Below are 22,351 nucleotides of genomic sequence, written 5' to 3'. Positions count from 1 at the left end.
TATGAATGTTAGTTAGGGACCTTAGATTGTAAGCTCCTTGAGTGTAGGGTCTACAAGTTTGGGTAGGTTCATATCATTTCCCTGAGGAAGCCAATGTTTTTGGCGAAACATGTAGGAATGCGATTACCTGTACTACATATTGGCCTTCAATAAAACTAGGCCACTGTTCTTGCTATACTCTTGTGGTTTGTTTTTGTCTGCACACCCATGTTTGTCAATGTAATCAATGTCAATATTTTTATTCTTGTATAAAATAATAAATTAATTTTTTTAATGTAATTTTCTAAGATTTATTAGTCCATTGGCACCGTCTTAATCCCCTTCCTCTATCCCTATACTATTTTTATTACACTGTATATGTAAAGCGCTGCGTAAATTATATAAGTACCTTAAATAATAATATTATAACTAACCTTTTTATAGTTTTTGATAGTAAATCTTGTATTGGGGACACTGTTGTTCTGGTGACAACCATTCAAAAAGAGGTGTGGTATGGTTGAGCAATGGAGTGCGCCCACATCCCAAATAGTAGAGATAAGGAGAAAACTCCCCCTTAGCTGCTCAAGTAATGAAATTATAACATACAGAATCCAACAAAAGAAGTATATCAAATTTTACAAATGTATTTAACAATAGTGACCAATACACATGAGTGTCAACACAAACGCATATATGGAAAACAGAAAGCAATTGAAGTTCTAGAAAGGTCCCTGGTCTACAGTGATGAAATCTCCATGGCAGGTACCATGGACAACATCCACTACTACATCCATTACTTCTATAACAAAATGAACAAAGCATGAAGAAATCACAAAATACATACAAACCACTCTTTGTTCCGATGTCCATTTAGACTTGCATATTGACAAAATCTGTGCAGACAGATGCAAAAGCCACAAAATAGTTTAAAACCAAGCAGCAATGTCTATCCAAGGATCCAAAAAAGAACTGATACTCACAAAGATGGTACTAGCCCAATGAAGACCAGCGAGACCAGGCAATATTGAACGCCCCCACTGGGCTAGGACCATCTTTGTGAGTATCAGTTCTTTTTTGGATCCTTGGATAGACATTGCTGCTTGGTTTAAACTATTTTGTGGCTTTTGCATCTGTCTGCACAGATTTTGTCAATCTGTAAGTCTAAATCTGTCTAAAAGGACATCGGAAAACAAAGAGTGGTTGTATGCATTTTTTGATTTATTCATTCTTTGTTCATTTTATTATAGAAGTAATCGGCTCTAGTAATGTATACACCCCTAAAGAAAGAAGTTGTTTCTGAAACAAGTCTGTGTTGTCCATGGTACCTGCCATGGTGATCTCATCACGGTAGTCCAGTGACCTTTCTAGAACTTCAATTGCTTTCTGTTTTCCATATGTGTTTGAGTTGATACTCATGGGTATTGGCCACTATTGTTGCTCATTTTTTTAACTCGATTGAAAAGAAGGCAATTGTTTGGGACTTTGTATGAGATAGAGACCAGCTAGGTCACGTATCTCCATCCCTATCTATTGGAATTGGCAGGGAAGGGACAGTTAGAATATATGGGACTTTATATGAAGTATGCAGTCTAAGGGACAACCAACTATCAATAATGTATTCGCTTATACTCGTATAGTAGGGCCAAATTAGGATCGATATATGATAGTGGTAGTAAACCTGGATATGATCTATATGCATCTGTTTTGGCGCCCGGGTGGTGACTCCTCCCTCCCCCATATGTGCGTCGCGTGACGTTGGGGGCGTCTGGGATGTACCTATATATAACCCCCTCTCCCCACTGGCTTCTTGTCCTGTTCGGATCCATCTATACACAATACAACTTAGTGGACCTGGATTTGTTATTCCACTGGAGGTATTATTACTTATTTTGGGCTAATTTTCACGATTTATATGGTATAATTCCTTTGTTCCTCTTCCCTTCCTCCTACACAGTTATTGAAGTATTAACTTCATTTAGTTACTCCTTAACCCTCTGCTATGAAGGCTTTATTACATTTTGTATCCATATCACCACCCCTCATCCCCAACACTAATACGACACACTCTTGGTTATTATGGAGGCTTTTATATTGCTTTTATTACTACTTATATTGCCCTCAAATCGACATGAGTGTTTATTTACACTCATTCCTAGTTCTGAATGGATTTGTTTCACATGGATGACCTTGGGTGTGTTTTGGTCACCTCCTTTACACGCTCCCTCAGTTCCCATGCCTGACACTACCGGCGGGCCTCTAATGTCCATCATACCTTATACCTTCCATGCACAGCAAACCCTCTCTATAAGCACTACTATGGGACTAGTTGTGCTCCCAGTATGTTTATCACTTCTTCTGTTACATGCTAACTATTAAACAATTATCTATCTTGTTTCAGGTTACTATCACGTGCTTGCTCCTGATGAATGGTAAATACCAAACCACAAAATGTGTCAGTTATAAGCCGTGTTTGGACCTTTACTATAAAATTCTTTAAACTCTTACAATTTTTTTACAATTTATATCCAAAATTGGTACAGGATCGAGACTCCTTACCCAGGGTCTCCTTCCTGCTATACCTGGCAGAACAGCGAGATTGGAGGTTTTTTTCTTTATTGTATTAACTGTTTTGTTATGCTTACAATTAACATGTATGTGCACATAGATGTTACCATGGTTTATAATACCACTATTAATTATTGCTTCTACTTTATCAATCATGGCCCCATTGTATCCTAATAAACAGATCTATATTTTTACTATTGATAGTTGGTCATCCCAGAGACCGCATACATATTTAGATGCATATAGATGATATCCAGGTTTACTACCACTATCATATCGATCCTAATTTGGCAATTTTGGTCCTACTATACGATTATAAGCTAATATATTATTGATAGTTGGTTGTCCCTTAGACTGCATACTTCATATAAAGTCCCATATATTCTAACTGTCCCTCCCCCCTTCCCTGCCAATTCCATTTTTTTAACTTATTGTTAAATAAATTTGTATAATTGTATATACTTCTTTTGTTAGATTCTGTGTGTTATAGATTTCATTACTTGAGCCACTAAAAGCCCGCTAAGTATGAGTCTTCTCCATTATTTCTGGTGATAACCAGGACTTTCTCTCACTTTGAAGGTATTTCCTCTCACCCCCTGTTGTGGCTTTAGGACAGGAAGTGAAGGGAAGTCTCACCAATGGGGGGACAGAGGGCAAAAAAAAAAAAATAATACCTTAGAAAAAAAAGAAACATTTTTTTTGTTCTACTTTAATATCCAGTATATCCAGACTCGCTTCATTGAAGCCTTTCACATGTACCAAAAGCACCCACAAATGTAAAGGGGTCCTGGGAGAATTTTAAAGTGATTGTAGAGGTTATACTTTCCTCCTCTGTGCAGTTGGTTTTGCACAGAGTGGCCCCCGATCCTCCTCTTCAGGGGTCCCTCCACAGCGCTCCTGGCTCTTCCTCTTCGGTGAGTGCCCCCACGGAGAGCTGATTTTGAAGGGGGCACTCGTGCAGCTGTGCGCCTGAGTCCTGCTGCTGCGTCTATTGACACAGACAGCAGGACACGGCCCCGGCTCCGTGTCACTAGATTTGATTGACAGCAGTGGGGGGCAAATGGCTCCTGCTGCTATCAATTTATACAATGAGGACACGAGATAGCTGCTGTGCTCATCGCTGGAATGATTGCGTTCAGGTAAGATGGGGGGGGGGGGCGGGTTTCTGTGGGGCAGCTGCAGGACCGAAGGTTTTTCACCCTAATGCATAGAATGCATTAAGGTGAAAAACCCTGAGACTTTACAACTTTAACAATTACCAACACAGTAACTTTTTTTTCTTTCTTTTTTTCACTTTTTGTCTGTTATTTAAACATGAAAAATGAACTACTCGTGATGCAGATGTATTTCCAAAACATTTTATTTTCTGAAATTCTTCATCAAAAAAAAAAGCACTCTTTAAACTTTTAATTTTTCAATTTTGAAAGGAAACAAAAACACTTAAAAAAGTATATTGCTTAAATAAGACCCCTTTCCTGGTGCAAAAGAATTCACGGGGACAGGAGAGACAATGATCTATATATATATTTATCTTGGTATATATTATACAGCTCACAGTATGTATCAGATAAGTATAGACAATCTCTGGACTGGGAAATAACTGTACTGATATCAGTCAGTTCTAATAATGTTTTTTTTTTTTTTTTTAAATGGTAGAATTTCCTTAGATGGTTAGATGCAACTTTAACCAGTTATTTGAAGTGATTTTTGAAATAAAATATTTATGTTTATCACTCTTTACCACTTGACCTCCGGAAGATTTACTCCTCTTTCCCAACCAGGCCATTTTTTGCGATATGGCACTGCGCTACTTTAACTGACACTTGCACATTTGTGCAACACTGTATTTATATCCTTTTTTTTTCCCCCACAAATAGAGCTTTCATTTTGTGGGGTTTGATTTGCTCTGTTTGTTTTTTTTTTTTTTTTTCCCCACTATAAACAAAAAAAGTAAATTTTTTTACTTTCTGCTATAAAACATATCCGGGAAAAAAAAATGAAAAATTTAAAATTTCTTCATAAATTTAGACCAATATGTATTCTGCTACATATTTTTGGTAAAAAAAAAAATCCCAATAAGAGTATATTTATTGGTTTGTGCAAAAATGATAGCATCTACAGACTATGGAATATTGTTATTTTTTTATTTGTAATTGCGGCAATCAGCGACTGCGATATTGCGGTGGACTTTTTGACACTGACACTTTTTGGGGATCAGTGACACTAATACAGTGATCAGTGCTTAAAATATGTACGGTTACTGTACTAATGATACTGGCTGGGAAATGGTTTTACATCAGGGGTGATCAAAGGGTTAAAAGTGTGCCTAGCCTGTGTTTTTAGTGCACTGTGGGGGGTGCTTTTACTAGAGGAAGACATAGATCCTTGTCCCTGCTTTGCAAGAACACAGGATCCATGCCTTCCCTCCTGCCAGAACATCGATCTGCCTTTTTTACAGAGGCAGATCGCCGTTCTGTCTCTGTGGCTGATGATCAGTGGGTGCTGGTGGACATTGAGTCTGTGGTTATGGCCGATCAGCTCCCGCTGTGTGTAATCACAGTTGGAGCGAGCCGCCCCCCCCCCCCCCAGCAGACTTCACGACCGAGCACGCACAGCGCATGCACGAATCACGCTGCGCTCCCGGAGTGGACAGGCAATCTCCTGGGACCTGTCGTGTGTCCCAGGAGATCGCCTAGAGGGAGGGGCTGCCTAAGGAGAAAGGAGGAGTCGCCTTGGCGGTCCCTGGGCGCAAGCAGGAAGTGGGACAAGAAGTCCCCCTCCTAACGAAGCCCCCACTCCCCCCACCCCCGAAAAAAAATTACATGCCAAATGTGGCATGTAAGGAGGCAAGGAGTGCTTAAAGCGGACGTTCCATTTCTGGGTGGAACTCCGCTTTAATGTCTAGCTACAAGAAATGTAAAAAAATACTTGTATTGCACAGTTAGTAATATATATATTTTTTTAGCACTGCGCAGTCAGTGAAATTTATAAAGCAGGTCTATGATAGTCTGTGTCTATGATACTCTTTAAAATTCCATCGTCCTTCCATGTGACAAATATCGGTGCAAGTGGCAGATTTGTGTACCTGTTGTTATAAACAGGTATGTGGAATTTGGGGCAAGCATCATGTGCAGAGGAGCACTAGGGACTACTCCATACCGACACTCCGAACTCAGGGCCGGTTCACACCAGAACCTGGCCCGGGAAAAAACGCATTCTGTACGCATTTCCTGTGCATCGCTTGAATGCCCTGCCCTTGCAATTTTGCATGCAGGTGCCAATGTATTGTTTGCGGCACCACAAAGCAGATTGCAAATGCAGTGTGCTTGTGGGCGCAACTATGAAACAAAGCAGATTGCAAATGCAGTGTGCTTGTGGGTGCAAAATCCCATGGTACGCCAGTACTATGCTTTATGGTGCAGTCCATTTTTCTTAAAAGTTAACTATTTTCATGGTCCAGTGCATTTTGCAGCTCATTCAAATAAATGATCCATAGCCAATAGACAGCCTGCACTTGGACCTGCTTACTGTCAATCACAAGGACAGTGCAGACAGACCTAAGGAAAAACAAGTGCCTCAGCTTCCCCACCACGTTCCGCTTTCTGTCAGTTACTGATTGCTATAAGACTGTTGACTGTGATGCAGACAATGTCATTGCGGCTCTGCTACACAGCATACAGAGACAGGCACTCTGCACACTAAGCTAGCACTGATCTTAAAGCGGAAGTAAACCCATCCATTTAATCGTTTTAAATAAGTTACATTTCCAGCACGGGCCGGGAATGTAACCCTCCCATTGGTTGTGCTGTCAACCAAACCATCCAATGGCTGGTGTCATAATCTGATCACATGGGCAGTATCATGGCAGTTGTAGATTAAACAGAGGGCAAGATGGCAGCTTCCTTGGCTGAAAATAAGAGGGTTTACTTCCTTCCACTTTGACCCCTTGCCGACCAGCCGCCACAGTTTTACTGCGGTAAAATGGCACGGCTGGGCGAAACAACATTATGTTATGACGCTTCGCCCTGTGGCCACTAGGGGCGTGTGCCCACTGCAAGAGGCGTGCCCACTGCTTGCCCCCAGAGCCAATGCAAGTGCCCAGCAGGCGCGATGACCGGCAGGCTCCCGTGATCGCTCGTGACACAGCAAGAACAGGGATCTATGTGTGTAAACACACAGATCCCTGTTCTCTGAGGGGATCATGTGTTCATACAAAGTATGAACAACATCTCTCTTCCCCTAGAAAGTCCCCTCCCCCTTAGTTAGAACACAGAGAGGGAACACAGTTAACTCCTTGATTGCCCCCTAGTGTTAACCCCTTCCCTGCCAGTGAAATGTTTACAGTAATCGGTGCATTTTTATAGCACTGATCGCTGTATAGTTGTCAATGGTCCCAAAAATGTGTCAAGTGTCCAATTTGTCCGCTGCAATATTGCAGTCCCAATAAAAATGGCACAACACCGCCAATACTAGAAGAAAAATAATAATTAAAATGCCATAAATCTATCCCCTATTTTATAGACACTATAACTTTTGCGCAAAACAATCAATATACGCTTATTGTGTATATGTATGTAGAAGAATATATATTGGCCTAAACTGATAAAGAAATGTTTTTTTTTTTTAATTTGGGGGGTATTTATTATAGCAAAAAGTAAAAAATATTTTTTCTTTTTTTTGTTTACAGCGCAAAAAATAAAATTGATCAAATAGCACCAAAAGAAAGCTCTATTTGTGGGGAAAAAAAGGATGCAAATTTTGTTTGGATACAGCGTTGAATGACCACGCATTTGTCAGTTAAAGCGACGCAATGCCAAATTATAAAACGTGCTCTGGTCAGAAAGGGGGTAAAATCTTCCAGGACTGAAGAGGTTAAAGTGGTTCTAAAGGCAGAAAGGTGCATTTTATGCGTTAAGATAAAAAAACAAAAAATTTTGTGCAGCAGGCCCCCTAATACTTGCTGAAGCCCCACCTCGATCCATCAATGTTTTTCACGAGAGACTCGGCTCTCCCTCCTGATTGGCTGAGACACACCGCGTCATTGGCTCCCGGTGCTGTCAAAGTCAGTGAGTCAATAAAGAGAGAGAGGGGCGGGGCCAAGTCTCTGCTTCGTGTCTGAATGGACACACAGAGCAGCGGCTTGGGTGCCCCCATAGCAAGCTGCTTGCTGTGGGGGCACTCGACCGGAGGGAGGGGGCCAGGATCTGGGCCCCTCTGTGCAAAACCATTAAACAGAGCAGGTAAGTATAACAGGTTTTATTTTTAAACAAAAAAAAAAAAAAGATATATATATATAAGACTTTAGTATCGCTTGAAGTTCATCCAGTCTTGTTATTTACGAGCTGGAGGTTATTTTATTGTTGAATTGAGTGGAGCCAAAAACACTTTGTAAAAGTGCCGCTATGAAGAACTACCTGACTCTGACACACATGTTGGTAAAGCTACTTGCAAATGGCGGCAGGGCTTTTTTTGAACCTGGGACTTTACCAATGTGAAAGTACTTTATTGAATTCCCTTCCTGTATTTTAAGGAGCCTGACTTCTGCTTGCAAGCCTCCCAAACCGGATCTGTCTGATTTGAAATCAATAGATATTTTTTTAAATCGAATGTTATGAAACACAGTGCTCATGGTAGACCATGTGATTTGGGCTGCCTAGGCTTTAGGTCACCTGAGGGTGCTTGGAATTTATTTTTTTATTTTTTTCCTGTGGTGTCCTCTAGGTGTGCAACGCATCAAGACTGCGCACCAGGAAAGGGGTGATGTCATCACATTAATAAGACCTGGCTCAGAACGGATGCGGAGACACAAATATCCTTAAGCGGATAATGGAGCTGCCTCGGAAGTTAACCACGGTGTTCACAGAGACCATTTCCAGGTCCAACATTATATCACGCGGCCCTTTGATTGGTCGCGTCAACACCAGAGTGGCACTGATGGGGCCTGTTTGCTGTAAGGAAAAAAAAAAAAAAAGAAATAGGTCAGTTTAGGACAAATAAAACACAAAGATTAAAATATATTTACTTTGCTACTTGGTCAGATTATATGATACCAATCAGGATAACAGATGCCCAGAATCCCCCCCCAGGCAGAGCCAAAATATCTAGTTGAAAGAAAACTTCTAAAAAAAAAAAAAAAAAAAAAAAAAAAAAAAACCCCAAACTTAATACATCTCTCACAATTGTCTAAATGTCAAATAAAAACAATGACGGGTACACAAATGATCCCCTTAAAGCGGAGGTCCACCCTAAAGTGGACCTTCCGCTCATCGGAACCCTCCCCCCCTCCGGCGCCACAATTGGCACCTTTCAGGGGGGAGGGGGGTGCAGATAACTGTACAGTACAGGTATCTGCACCCACTTCCGGGATAGCTCTCTGCGGAAAGGGGCGTATATTACGCCCCTTTCCGCAAGTCCCGCCCCTTTCCGCAAGTGCCCCGCTGCCTGCTGGGAAAACACACAGATCCCAGAGGCAGCGGGGACCGTCCTTATTGCGCAGCGCGGCTCGCGCATGCGCAGTAGGGAACCGGGAAATGAAGCTGAAAGGCTCCATTTCCTGATTCCCATACCCAAGATGGCGGCGGCAGCACCCGAGAAACGATCTCGGGTGCCGACATCGCGGGCGCGCTGGGCGGGTAAGTGTCACTATTTTAAAAGTCAGCAGCTGCAGTATTTGTAGCTGCTGGCTTTTAAAAAAAAAAAAAAAAAGCGGAGTCCCGGCGGACTCCCGCTTTAACCTCTCTGCGCCTAAGGCTTCGTTCACACCTGAGTTCCAAATTGCAGATGTAATCGCAGTAATTCTGCCCACGTTTTCAAAATTGTGGCAAATCGCAGGGTGCTTGTGCGATGCCATTACTTCTTAATGGCAATCATGGCAGAGTCTCGATAAATCGTGCTGCAATAGTGGCAAATCGCAACGCACAATGCTGTCGCCGAGAAGCACGTTGCGATTTGCCACGATTGCAGCGCGATTTATCGCGGCAAAATCACGCCGTGATTGGGGTGCCATTAAGAAATGGCAGTAATTGCACAAGCATCCCGCGATTTGTTGCGATTTCAAGAAAGAAGCCAAAGGGTAAAACAAATGTAATGCCTAAGCACATTTGCAACTTTGCCATGTGTCAGTAAAACTGTACATATCATCAAAACTACTTAGTGTAGCCTGGTGCATTATACCCCATTTTTTTTTCCCCAGGACAAATTGGGCTTTTTTTTGGTGGTAAATGGTAACCGATATCTCCTGATTTTTTAATATCAAAGAAAAACTGTCCAAAAAAAAAAGGGAGTTTTTTTAACTGTAGCTGTATATTTCATGCTATCATCATAATTTACCACCAGAGAACAAGCCAAAATAATTTCTCCTGCTCCTGACGATCGCAAGGATACCACATATGTGTATGTCAGTTGTTTGTACCCGTAGTACAGCCTAGAAACAATAGTGCGCATTTTGCATTTTTTTTTTCTTATCCTCCATAAAACACACCGATACTAATTAAAAAAAAAAAAAACATTTAACCACTTCAGCCCCGGAGGATTTGGCTGGCCAAAGACCAGAGCACTTTTTGCGAATTCGACACTGTGTTGCTTTAACTGACAATTGTGCGGTCATGCGACGTGGCTCCCAAACAAAATTGATATCCTTTTTTTTTTTTTTACCACAAATGGAGCTTTCTTTTGGTGGTATTTGATCACCTCTGCGGTTTTCATTTTTTGCGCTCTAAATAGAAAAAAAAAAAGCAATATTTTTTAATTTTTGCTATAATAAATATGCCCCAAAAATATATAAATAAAACATTTTTTTCCTCAGTTTAGGCCGATACGTATTCTTCTACATATTTTTGGTAAAAAAAAAAAGATATCAATAAGCATTTATTGATTGGTTTGCGCAAAGGTTATAGCGTCTACAAAATAGTGTAGCACTAACCCCCGAAGGAGCTGCTGGTTTGATTGGGCCGTTACCTTCTTCACCTCGATTTGCGTCTAGGGGTTCCCGTGGTAGATGGCCCAGAAACTTTAGAGACTGACAACAGATCCGCTTAAAAGGGATTTTTATTTGCAAAAAACGTAGTTAACGAACAGTCTCTTAGTATAGGATCAGAGGGTTAGGAGGAAAAGGTTCAGATACTCTTAGTGTCAAAGTCAATAATAAAGAACTCTTACTTTGACTAAATCCAGAGAATAGCTATTCACAGCTGGATGTTCACTCAAGTTGGATAGTCCTTCTCCCACAAGACCTAGCAACCAACAAGGTGCTTAAATCAGGAACAAGTCTTTGCCACAGACGTTGTTGTAGAACATGTAGGAAACTAGAACTTGTAGAACACCTGGATCTTTCAGCCGGTTTGGCGATACCCACGAGATTGGATTCACTTAGGTCCCTCAGCTTCCCCAGGCTCTTGCTAAGAAGCCAACCCATACGTGGCCTTCTTCTGAAGAGTCCTCCTCCCCTGTATAGCTACAACGTTGCTGGGCATCTCCACAACCGGAGACGGTGCCGGATAACCTCGGAATCCTTTCTTTAGTTTCCTTGTCTCAGGCTAGCCAGCCCGAGACATAAAGTCAGGTGGATCCGCACCCCAGGCCATAGCCTTCCTGGGGGCTGGTCAGGAGGACCAGGACCATGGAGTTAGAACATACTTCTGGACCGGAATACCGAACCACGTGACATCCGCATCTTAAAGCGGGAGTCCGCGTTTTTTTTTTAAAGCCAGCAGCTACAAACACTGCAGCTGCTGACTTTTAAAATAGTGACACTTACCTGTCCAGCGCGCCCGAGATGTCGGCACCCGAAGCCGATCTCGCGATCGTCTCTCGGGTGCTGCCGCCACCATCTTGGGTATGGGAATCAGGAAGTGGAGCCTTTCGGCTTCATTTCCCGGTTCCCTACTGCGCATGCACGAGTCGCGCTGCGCAATAAGGATGGACCCGCTGCCTCTGGGATCTGTGTGTTTCCCAGCAGGCAGCGGGGGACTTGCGGAAAGGGGCGTAATCTACGCCCCTTTCCGCAGAGAGCTATCCCGGAAGTGGGTGCAGATACCTGTACTGTACAGGTACCTGCACCCCCCTCCCCCTTGAAAGGTGCCAATTGTGGCGCCGGAGGGGGGGAGGATTCCAATAAGCCGAAGGTCCACTTTAGGGTGGACCTCCGCTTTAAGTACCCTCTCCCAGAAAGCACAGCAAGAGTGACACTCCCACTGGGCGGGCTCCGAGAGAAAGTAACCTTAAAGCACCCAACCAGACTGTGGTTCCATGCCTGCCAGAAGAGACAGTGCCCCCGGTGGCCAGGCTGAACACACTATAGTCCAGTCAGCCTGATGCGGAGGTCAAAATTTGGAATTATACCCAAACCAAACTGCAGTTCAGGTGTAACATTACATTTCAAAAACATAGCATGTGCTCTTCAGGAGCCGGCGCTACAATAGGGGATCGTTTTATGGCATTTTTATTCATTTTTTTACTAGTAATGGTGGAGATAAGCGATTTTGAATGTGACTGCAACATTAGGGCGGACACATCGGACAATTTTGACACATTTGTGGGACCATTGGTGTTAATACAGCTATCAATGCTATAAAATTGCATTGATTACTATAAAAATGTCACTAGCATTGAAGTGGGTAGGAGTGGGCGCTGCAGGGGTTAAGTGTGTCTTAGGGAGAGATTCTAACTGTAGGGGCTGTGTGTGACATGACACTGATCACCGCTCCCGCTTACAGGGAGCTGTGATCAGAGTACTGTCATTAGGCAGAATGGGGAAATACTTGTTTACATTAGCATCTCCCCATTCTTCCTCTCCGTGAGAGGATCGTAGGTATCCCCGCGGACATAGAGACCATGTGACCCGTGGTCGGACTCGTGGAGCTTGCGGCGGGCATGTGCTTGCTATGCAAGCCTCGCGAGATCAGGTAATTTTGCGCAGCGGAGCCAACCTGCTGCAGTAAAACTACGGCGGCTGGTCCGCAAGTGGTTAATTCTACCCAAAATATGATGACCTTGACCCGGACAGTAATCCAGGCACATCTTGATCTTATTTTTTAGAGGCTGTGGTTTTGTTTAAATTTTCCTCTTGTATCACCCTAAAGTGGAACTTCCGCTGATCGGAAACCCTCCCCCCCCTCCGGTGTCACAGTTGGCACCGTTCAGGGGGGAGGGGGGTGCAGATACCTGTCTAAGACAGGTATTTGCACCCACTTCCGGGTATAGACTCCCACGGGAGTCTATGCTTCTTCCTGTCCTGCCGCGCTGTCTGCTGGGACACACACATGTCCCAGAGACAGCGCGGACCATTCCGATTGCGCTGCGCGACTCACGCATGCGCAGTAAGGAACCGGGAAGTGAAGCCGCAATGCTTCGCTTCCTGATTCCCTCACTGAGAATGGTGGCGGCAGCACCCGAGAGCCGAGCGATCGATCGGCCTTGGCTGCCGACATCGCTGGATTCTGGGACAGGCGAGTATCCATTTATTAAAAGTCAGCAGCTGTGGTATTGGGGCGTGGCCTGGACCAGCATGGTGTGAGGAGTTCTGATCGAAAGCTCCGCTTGCCTAAAATCCGTCACTGCATAGCCTGAGGCCGCGTACACACGGGCGGATTGTCTGTCCAACTTAGTCCGCTGAACCGTGTTTCAGCGGACAATCCGCTCGTGTGTGGGCTTCAGCGGACTGTCTGACGAACAAAGTCTTACGGAATTTCCGAAATTTTGTCCGTTCAAACTTGGTTTTGTCCGTCCAAACTTGGTTTCAGCGGACAGTCCGCTCGTGTGTAGGCAATTTGGACGGACTAAGTATGGCGCATGCTCAGAAAGGATTTACACGGCCGAAGGTTGCATTGCAGTGTATAGGACGCAGTTTTTCTAGTCCCGTCGTACGTGCTGTACACGTCATCGCGCACGCTTTCAGCGGACTGTCTGCTCATCGTGTGTGGTCAAGTCCGTTCATGCAAATTTTGAACGGACTGTCTGTCGGATTGTCTGACGAACTTAGTTGGGCAGACAATCCGCCCGTGTGTACGCGGCCTGAGGCTAACCTTACCTTCTACGCTTACTCATTGGGTCAACTATCACCCTGTACCAGTGGGAAGTATGTCTCCTCCAAAAAGGGTGACTGATACCGGTTCTAAACTGGCTAAATACCAGCATCAAGAGAGGGGAACCCCGGGGGAAGGCCGCGGAGGACACCGCTCGCAGGAGGTGAAGATAGACGTGTCCCTGACACGACATGCAGAAGCTCAGGGACCGCGTAGCCGAGACAGAAGTTTGCATAAGTTGGGCGGAGGATGAGATCCCGCCATTACAAACTACTACAGAGCATCTACAACACCAACTCAGTACAGTCCTGACCAAACAGGATGACATGGAAAATCGGCTCAGACGCTGCAACCTGCGATTTGTGGGGCTACCGGAGGGCGCGGAGGGATCCGATCCCACATCATTTCTGGAAAATCTGCTCACTACCAGGTTCGGGAGGGCTGAGTTCTCTGCCTTGTCTGTGGTGGAGAGGGCCCACAGACTTGCCGGTAGACCCCCGCCACAGGGCGCACCTCCCCGGACATTTATTGCAAAGCTGCTGAATTTCCGAGACCGGGATGCGATCCTCCATCTTACCAGACTAAAAGGCGACATCCCCTTCAAGAACGATGAGATCAGAGTCTTTCCAGATTTTTCCACAAAAGTGCAGAAGAGAAGAGCGCAATTTACGGAAGCAAAGCGGCAACTGAGGATTTGCCATTATGCCTATGCTATGCTTTTCACTGCTAGGCTCCATGTAGTAGGTGAGGCTAAAGCCCATTTCTTTGATACACCGGATGCCGTTTTTGCTGGGCTGGATGCCAGAGCGGATCCGGCCCAAGACCAAGCCTAAAGATGAAGCCTGATGTTACCAACTTACGCCCAGATCCTGATGTACTGAACCCCGCGCAGAACACTCATTCTAGCAAGTCTTAAAAAGGAGCTATTTTAAGGTAATGTGCCCCACAATCCCCTGTACACCACCTCCCTTGTGACATTGCTTCTCCTGCTAAACCGAACTGTTCCACCCCCCCCCCCCCCCTCTGACCAACTGTCCGCCTCTTTGTTCCCGTCACTCCTTCCCTGGACTCCCGCTACCACTCGGGGACAACAGGTATGAACAGCCTCACATTAGACTTTTTTTTTGGCAAGCTACTGCCCACTATGACGCCCGGATTACAGACTTAAATCTTCGTATTCTTTTACCTCGCCCACCCAAGTTATCCTGGAGATCTGAAGCCGAGGGTTTTACCCCTTGCGCTGCTGCTCACTCTGCAGCGGATAATCACTCCCCTAGTCGCAGGACCCCTAACGGGCCCTGCTGTTTTAAATTTAAACGATAATGTTTGCTACTTAGCACAAGTATCGTTTCCCTGAACTGTCCGGTCCCTGCAGAATATCCCGGGGAAGGTTCCCAAGGTGCTGCTGGCCCGGACAGGACAGTGTGTTAATGTATAAGTCAACATGGTTTTACTTCTGGTTTGTTGGTTCACACTTTGTATATGCTGGAAAAAACGTTATTCAATGCTAATTACTAGATGATGTAGCATCCGAGCACCGGCTGGGCTCGGGTGGATTGCGAAGCACTACTGGGTCCTCACTATCCTGGGCCCCCGCATGCCTACCCTAAAATGTATTACATGGAATGTGCAGGGTATTAGAGCCAGGCCCAAGAGGAATGCAGCCCTGTCGTACCTCAAGGCACAGCGGGCCGATATTGTGGTCCTAGTGGAGATGCACCTTACGGGCCAATTGCTATTGTCAATCAAAAAACCGTGGGTGGGTTGGTTCGATCAGGCCCCCCCATACTGCCAATTCCGGAGGAGTCGCAATATTGGTGGCCAAAACTGTACATTTTACGTTACTCACTCTCAGATCTGACCCGCAGGGTAGATATCTATTCCTGCATGCGAAAATGAATGGCCTGGAGCTGCTGTTATTGGCGGTGTACATACCTCCCCCCTTCCAAATTTAATGTCCTCATGGGTGGCTTCTCTTTTATGGCCCAGTGTCCTGCTGTTTCTGGTTAGGGGATTTCAATAATGTAATACAGAGAGCTGGACAGGCTGACTATGACCCTCCCCTGATGGTCCTTCCCATCCACGCACAAGATTTGTCAAATTCCTCACAGAAATTACTCTGGTGGATACATGGAGACACCGTCAGCCCCAAGACAGGGTATATTCATGCTTTTCAGCATCACATAGCACTATGTCACGAATAGACCTTATATTGATTTCACACTCACTCCTTCCAAGGCTTGGGGAGGTAGGCTTCTGTCACTGCATACTCTCTGACCACGCCCTCTACTGGGCTGAGCTTACACTGGACTTATTAGTATTAGGGGGACTGGACTTTGAAAAGGCTGAGAAGAAAATATTCTATACTAAGCAGGGGCTGTACGAAAGCGGAGAATGGGCGGGACGTCTCCTGGCATATCTGGCCCACCTAGACCACAAGCCGCCGATGGTGGTTACCCTCCGTAGCTCTAACGGGGATCCGATTACCCCCCTGAATCGTACCGCTCAATATCCCTTCTCCAACTGGATATTAAAATCCTAGCTAAAATTCTGGCACTGCGTTTAAATGATGTGATACTGACTCTGATCCACCCGGACCAGACGGGGTTTATGCCAGCAAAGAATACGGCTTACAATCTACGCAGATTAAACATGAATTTACAAGCTTGGCATGACCAGATGGGATTCAGGGTTGTGGTGTCCTTGGACGCCGAAAAGGCGTTTGACTCAGTTTAGTGGGACTACCTCTGGGAATGCCTGGCACGGTTTGGTTTCGGGCCCAACTTTATTAGATGGATCCGACTCCTCTACCAAGGCCCCAGTGCCAAAGTGCTGGTCAACGGGAGGGTCTCTGGCGCCTTCCCCCTCTCCAGGCTGTGCCCTATCGCCTTTGCTGTATGCCCTGGCGGTAGAACCTCTTGTGTCTTCCCTGCGGGCACACCAAGGGATCAGGGGACTACAATGTGGAAGCCTGGTTGAAACAATAAGTCTATACGCCGACGATATGCTCTTGTACCTCGCGGACTCTGGCCCCTCCCTTCTGACGGCATTAGACACAATACAAACCTTTGGTAATTATTCGGGTTTATGGATAAACTGGGGCAAATCCCAGATTCTCCCTATAGACATAGCCCCCGCCCCCCCCCCCACAGAAATTCAAGCCTCCTCACCCCTTCTCCGGGTTAGTTCTATAAAATAACTAGGCATTGTCATTACCTGCTGTCCCAAAGATTATCTCAAGCTCAACTTAGAGCCTCTGATGGCCACCCTTAAAACCAAAACACAAACGTGGGCTAAATTACCCCTAGGCGTAATGGGCCTCATAAACCTGATAAAAAATGGTGTTGCTCCCCCAATTTTTATAGGTATTATGGCATGTCCCGCTTTACTTGCCCCTTAGAATATTTAAAAACATAGAAGCCATTCTGAACTCCTTTGTGTGGGGAACCAGTAGACATAAATTGTCATGGCAAGCACTAAAAAACCCCCACGGACCTGGGGGGCGATGGCACTACCTGATTTTAATACTTATTACATAGCAGCGCAATTGTCCCACCTCTACTACTTAGACAAACAGGATAAGGATTGCTACTTGGCGCCGGTGTGCACCCCCCATGTCCGTGCATGCACCCACCCTTTTCAATTAATATTTAGGGACCCGGTTGACCCTTGGGTGCTGGGTAGTCGTAAGGGATTGCTCTACAGCCATTGTAAAATATGGGAGATAGTGAGACGCAGATTTAGGGCACCTACCACACATTCACACACACCGCTATGGAACAACCCAGGCCTGAGGGAATTATTATCAGTACCTGACCACAACCTTTGGATGTCCCGGGGCATATCATATCTTTCTGATGTTTATCGTGACAATACTTTAAAATCTTTCCAACAACTCAAAGACGACTTTAAGCTTCCCAATTCCATGTTCTTTCGTTACTTCCAGCTCCGACACACCGTCCAGACTCAATTCTCTGGCCAATCTCCAAATATAGAGCGAATAGGCATTGTGGGTGTTCTGCTGGGACAGGACCCCTCAAAGCTTATCTCCTTGTTCTACAACAACCTCACCCGACCTACAGCTGTAACGCTAGCATATGGTTTGAGGGATAGATGGGCGGGGGACATGGGGATGATGTAGGATGAGGAATGGGAGGATGCATTGAACACCTGTAAAAAGTGTCCACCAAGCCCTCTGACCGTCTCACACAAATTTATATTGTCTATATATATTGCCCCCCCCCCCCCGACGCTTAGCCAAATATAAACCAGACCATAACCCGCTTTGTCCTAGATGCGACAGCCCCGATACAAGATGGTAAAAAGTACTATGGTCATGTCCATATAAGATGGTACAAAGTACCATCACCACGTCCCCCGCCCATCTATCCCTCAAACCACATGCTAGCGTTACAGCTGTAGGTCGGGTGAGGTCGTTGTAGAACAAGGAGATAAGCTTTGAGGGGTCCTGTCCCAGCAGAATGCCCATGCGCTCTATATTTTGAGATTGGCCAGAGAATTGAGTCTGGACGGTGTGTCGGAGCATTTGTGAAGGAAAAAAAAAAAGTCAGCAGCTGTAGTATTTATAGCTACTGGCTATTCATTTTTATTTTTTTTCCAGGGGACTCCCTCTTTAATATGTTAATTTTATTTATTCTCTTTAACCCCCTTGCCGACTGCCCTATAGCACATTTACTGCTACAGGGCAGCAGCGCGGGATTACGTGTATATATACACGTGATCCTACATGTGGCTCATTCCAGCTGTGATTCTACACAGCAGGAGCTGATCAGTGGGTCCCTTACACCTGATCGTTCGGTACACTGACAGAATGCCAGTCAGCCTATGTAAACAAAGCAGAGTGCCGTTCTGTCAATACGGAAGTGGATCCTGTGTTCCTATAAAGCAGGAACACAGATCCATGTCTTGCCCTAGTAAAAGCAACTCCCCCCCCACTACACTGAAACACAGTGCAGGCACGCAGTTAACCCTTTGATCGCCCCTGCTGTTAACCCTTTCCCAGCCAGTGTCATTAGTACAGTAACAGCGCATATTCTTTTTAGCACTGATCACTGTATTCGTTTTTAGGTGTGCGATTTGTCTGCCGCAATATTGCAGTCCCGCTATAAGTCGCTGATTGCCACCACTACTAGTAAAAAAAAAAAAAAAATTTTAAAGTTCCATAAATATATCCCATAGTTTCTAAACGCTATAACTTTTGCGTAAACCAATCAATATTTTAAGGAGAGAAGGTATTTTGCCTATCGTCTAGAAAGGAAAGCACCACATCCCTTAGAAAATATTTTAGAAATTTGAAAAGGTTATATGAACTATAATTGATATCAGGCACAAGTTAGTGCCTGATATCAATTATATTTCCTGAAGAAGCCAATTATCAAGGCGAAACACGTAGAGATGAAATCAGTCAGCACATGTATTAGTACTGTAATATCAATATTTACTTTGTATATCTGTTTTTAACTGTTTGAATAAATTTCTACTTTTTATAAAAAATGATTTTGTTCTAATTTAGCACCTTAAAAATCCCATATACCTTTTCAAATTTCTACAATAATTCAATTTTTTACAATTTTATTGGATATGTTTTATAGCAGAAAGCTATTTTATATATATATATATTATATAGATGGAGATATATGGATATATATCTATATAAAGAGAGATTTATTTATATATATATATTGAGATAGAGATATATATCTGAGAGAAAGAGATATATATAGATATATCTATTTTGTTTATAGCGCAAAAAAAAACACAGAGGTGATCAAATGGCAAAAAAAAAAAAAAAAAAAAGGACAAATGTTGTCAGTTAAAGTAATGCAGTGCCGTATAGCAAAAATGGCCTAGTTAGAAAGAGGGGTAAATCTTCCGGAGGTCTAGTTAACCAAGAAAAACAACAAAACATGTTTTTTCCCCGAGGTCTCCATTCTCCTGTAAATAACTCTATATATCATACTCTGCATACACAAAATCTCTATATATACACACACAGTATAGGATGTCAAGGTGGTTTATCGCCCACATACTGCGGCATATCAGGCTGTGAACAGTTGCCGTCCAAACAGCATTTATTTACCGATCTATAAAAATCCGCTTCTCTGCCTGTCACGCACTGTGTGCTCACACTAATATAGTAAACTCCGAGTGCATGGAAAATCCATTAGTTATACGGACAGCTTACAAGTTTACAGAAAAGAGGGCTGATAATAAGGAGGTCATGGTAGGCGTTACCTTGTTGCCAGATTGGAAAATGTATATCTAGGATGCCATTTGCACCACAAAATGGTGATCTGCAGCACACATATTTTCATGCATTGCAGCAGACTGCATTAGGCAGCCCCTTCAAAATGAATGACTTGCAGTGCCTTGAAATATTCCACATTTTGTCATGTTACAACCAAAAAACATAAATGTATTTTATTGGGATCTTATGTGATGGACCAACACAAAGTGGCACGTAATTGTGAAGTGGAAGGAAAAAATGATAAATGTGAGTCAATACTTTGTAGAACCCCCTTTCACTGCAATTACAGCTTCAAGTCTTTTTGGGGGATGTCTCTACCAGCTTTGCACATATAGAGAAGGACATTTTTGCCCATTCTTCTATGAAAAATATCTCAAGCTCTGCCAGATTGGATGGAGAACATCTGTGAAAAGCAATTTTCAAGTCTAGCCACAGATTTTCAATTGGATTTAGGTCTGGACTGTGACTAGGCCATTCTAACACATGAATATGCTTTGATCTAAACCATTCCATTGTAGCTCTGGCTGTATGTTTAGGGTCGTTGTCCTGCCGGAAGGTGAACCTCCGCCCCGGTCTCAAGTCTTTTGCAGACTCTTAACAGGTTTTCTTCTAATATTGTCCTTTATTTGGCTCCATCCATCTTCCCATCAACTCTGACCAACTTCCCTGTCCCTGCTGAAGAAAAGCATCCGACAACATGATGCTGCCATCACCATGTTTCAGGGTGGGGATGGTGTGTTCAGGGTGATGTGCAGTGTTAGTTTTCCACCACACATAGCATTTTGCTTTTTAAGCCAAAAAGTTAAATGTTGGTCTCATCTGACCAGAGCACCTTCTTCCACATGGCTTCTCACAAAATGCAAACAGGACTTCTTATGGTTTTCTTTCAACAATGTCTTTCTTCTTGTCATGCTTCCATAAAAGGCACATTTGTGGAGAGCACAACTAATAGTTGTCCTGTGGACAGATTCTCCCACCTGAGCTGTGGATCTCTGCAGCTCCTCCAGAGTTACCATGGACCTCTTGGCTGCATCTCTGATGAATGCTCTCCTTGCCCGGCCCGGTCAGTTTAGGTGGACGGCCATGTCTTGGTAGGTTTGCAGTTGTGCCATACTCTTTCCATTTTCGGATGATGGATTGAATAGTGCTCCGTGAGATTTTCAAAGCTTGGGATATTTGTTTAAAACCTAACCCAGGTTTATATTTCTCCACAACTTTATCCTTAACCGGTCTGGTGTGTTCCTTGGCCGTCATGATGCCGCTTGTTCACCAAGGCTCTCTAACAAAACTCTGAGGGTTTTACAGAACAGCTGTATCTATACTGAGATTAAATTACACACAGGAGCAGTCTCTTTAGTAATTAGGTGACCAGTGAAGGCAATTGGTTCCACTAGATTTTAGTTAGGGGTATCAGAGTAAAGGGGTCTGAATACAAATAAACTCCACACTTTTCACATATTTATTTGTAAAAAAAAATTAAAACCATTTATAATTTTCCTTCCACTTTGTGTTGGTCTATCACATAAAATACATTTACATTTTTTGGTTGTAACATGACAAAATGTGGAAAATTTCAAGGGGTATGAATACTTTTTCAAGGCACTGTACCTGCTCTGGGTGATGGTTTTGCACAAAGCAGCCCAGATCCTCTTCTTCTCGAGTCCCTTGCTAAAGCTCCTGGCCCCTCCCTCCTTTTGAGTGCCCCCACAGTAAGCAGCTTGCTATGGCGGCAGCCGAGCCGCAGTACTGTGTGCCCATTCAGATGCGGAGCCCCAGTTCGGCCCCGCCGTCCTCTCTCCCAATTGGCTAACTGACTTTGATGGACAGCAGTGAGAGCCAATGGCGCCGCTGCTATGTCTCAGTCAATCAGTAGGTAGAGTTCCGGATGGCCAAGGCACTTGTGCACATCGCTGGATTGAGATGGGGCTCAGGTAAGTATTAGGGGGACTGCTGCTGCACATACGGTAGTTTTTTTTTTAAATCTTAATACATAGAATACATTAAGATAAAAAAAAAAACTTCTGCCAACCAGGGTTGCTCCCTTCAGAATATACTTCTCTCAGAGACTCTAATAGGGAACATGCAACAGGGTTTGTAACTGAGGGGAGTTGGCCTTCCATAATAGCTTTGACAGACTTAACGGGGACCCTTTGGTTGCCCTTTTGGAGAGCAGTGCAGTTGCACCACTTCCTACATTCTATTCCCAACCCCCAGGACTATTCGCGACAAAAGACGATGTTTGAGGATCTTTGTACGGGCACAGACCAATTGGCACATACCCTCTCCCAAACATACTCCCTCCTGAATACTCCTCCAGTTCAACAGCAGTTGCCCTGCCTCTCCAGATGGGAAAAGGATCTAGGTTGCAAGTTCTCCCTGGCACAGAGTGAGCGTATTATTACTTTAGCACTTAAAACCTCCATCTGCACTAAAATACAAGAATTGAATTTCAAACTCCTCACCCGCTGGTACCTGACACCTTCCAGACTTTACAGGTGTTTCCCCTCCTCCTCTGACC

General features: G+C 44.3%; 1 protein-coding gene across 1 annotated transcript in view; it reads right to left on the bottom strand.

Annotated features, from left to right (window-relative positions):
* Positions 1-3,888: 3,888 nt before the first annotated feature.
* FBLN5 (fibulin 5) overlaps positions 3,889-22,351 on the bottom strand; it is a 156,334-nt gene continuing 137,871 nt past the window's right edge. Inside the window, exon 11 of the mRNA XM_077466752.1 lies at positions 3,889-8,492. Within this exon, the coding sequence (XP_077322878.1) occupies positions 8,331-8,492 (162 nt within the window). The 3' untranslated portion in view covers positions 3,889-8,330. The remainder of the gene's footprint in view (positions 8,493-22,351) is intronic.

This window comes from Lithobates pipiens, unplaced genomic scaffold (assembly GCF_037356315.1).
Source record: "Lithobates pipiens isolate NorthernLeopardFrog02 unplaced genomic scaffold, aLitPip1_a1.2 Scaffold_37, whole genome shotgun sequence".
Lineage (NCBI taxonomy): Eukaryota > Metazoa > Chordata > Amphibia > Anura > Ranidae > Lithobates > Lithobates pipiens.
The sequence above is the reverse complement of the archived record's forward strand: the minus strand, read 5'-3'. Positions and strand labels throughout refer to the sequence as shown.